This window comes from Sardina pilchardus, chromosome 22, assembly GCF_963854185.1.
Source record: "Sardina pilchardus chromosome 22, fSarPil1.1, whole genome shotgun sequence".
Taxonomy (NCBI): domain Eukaryota; kingdom Metazoa; phylum Chordata; class Actinopteri; order Clupeiformes; family Clupeidae; genus Sardina; species Sardina pilchardus.
The window spans coordinates 24,999,468-25,000,899 of NC_085015.1; the positions used below are offsets into that span (position 1 = coordinate 24,999,468).

At 54.3% G+C, this 1,432-nt stretch overlaps 1 protein-coding gene across 1 annotated transcript in view; it reads left to right on the top strand.

Annotated features, from left to right (window-relative positions):
- Nucleotides 1-443: 443 nt before the first annotated feature.
- The window catches only part of ablim1b (actin binding LIM protein 1b), a 67,021-nt gene continuing 66,032 nt past the window's right edge, over nt 444-1,432 (top strand). The window contains 1 exon segment of the mRNA XM_062525739.1: nt 444-1,011. Coding sequence (XP_062381723.1) covers nt 990-1,011 — 22 coding nt within the window. The 5' untranslated portion in view covers nt 444-989.

Below are 1,432 nucleotides of genomic sequence, written 5' to 3' on the forward strand. Positions count from 1 at the left end.
AGAAAGAAAGAAAGAAAGAAAGAACAGAGAGGAGAAGGGAGAGGGAGGAGAGGGGGAACATCTCATGTGTACTAGTTAACCCTCTCTGTCTGTCACTCTTTATCTCTCTCTCTCTATTCTTCCTCTCTTCTGTTTCAAGAATTCAAGGAGGTGTGTGTGTGTGTGTGTGTGTGTGTGTGTGTGTGTGTGTGTCTGGGAGGAGTGGGGGAGTGGATTATGGCAATGGAATCTGCATTTGTCACATGCAGCAGCTGCAGCCTGGTTACTTCAGCAAGAGAGAGAGAGAGAGAGAGAGGGCAGAGTCCAAACACACACACACACACACACACACACACACACAACCCCACCCCTCCCCTGCTAGTGTGTGTGTGTGTGTGTGTATGTGTCTGTAAGGGGAGGGAGGGAAGGTAGTCAGCAGAGAGAGAGAGAGAGAACACCGGCAAGTGTTCAGTGCCGGCTGGTTGCTCCGTTAGCGAGGACGTGCCTTTCTGTCGCTCCCTCTATTTTCTTCATCTCTCTCTCTCTCCCTCCCTCTCCTTCTCTCTCTCTCTCCTTCTCTCTCTCTCTCTGTCTGTCTGTCATCATCTTCCTCCCTCACGCGCTTTCCTCTCATTGTGGTCTCTTGTTATTTCATTTTTTTTCGTGTATGTGTGTGTGGGGGGGCTCTCTCGTGGACTAAGCAGGAAGACACACACACACACACACACACACACACCGACACCGAGACAGACGGGAGAGAGAAGCAGAACGGAGGCTGCGTAGCTCCCCCCCTCCGGTTCCCCCCCTCCGCCAGCCTTCCTGCCTGGGTGCTGAGTCCTGGGTCCTCCTCCCTCCCCGTCTCCCTGCCTGCCTGCCTGCCTGCCTGCGTGCCTGGGTGCCTGGGGAGAGTCTCAGGCTGCGAGCCCGCCGCCACTGGAGGAACAGCAGCAGCAGCAACAGCAGCAGCAGCAAGCAGCAAGCAGCATCAGTAGCCGCGGAGGCAGCAGCCGATGGTCATGGTGAAGGAGAAAGGTAGCGCGCATGGCGTTCTGTTTCAGCACCGCCGAGAGACAGAGAGACACGGAGAGAGAGAGAGAGAGAGAGAGAGAGAGAGAGAGAGAGAGAGAAAGAGAGAGAGGGGGGAGAGAGAGGGGGCAGAGGGAGTCTGCATGTGTGTGTGTGTGTGTGTGTGTGTGTGTGTGTGTGTGTGTGTGTGTACATTGTGTTTGTCGTTGATTATGGAAAGCAGGGCAGTTGGACCTGAGACCTGGGAGGATTGTGAGGAAACCACACGTGTGTTTGCGTGTGTGTGTTTCTCTGTGGTGTGTTTGTGTGTGTGTGTGTATATCGTGTCCGGATGTCTGAACTCTGGGGATGTTGTGGTCGCTGTAATTAGTGTGTAAGGAGCTGTGGTGATTGAGGCATGGGTCAGCACATGCTCCTTACATGGAGC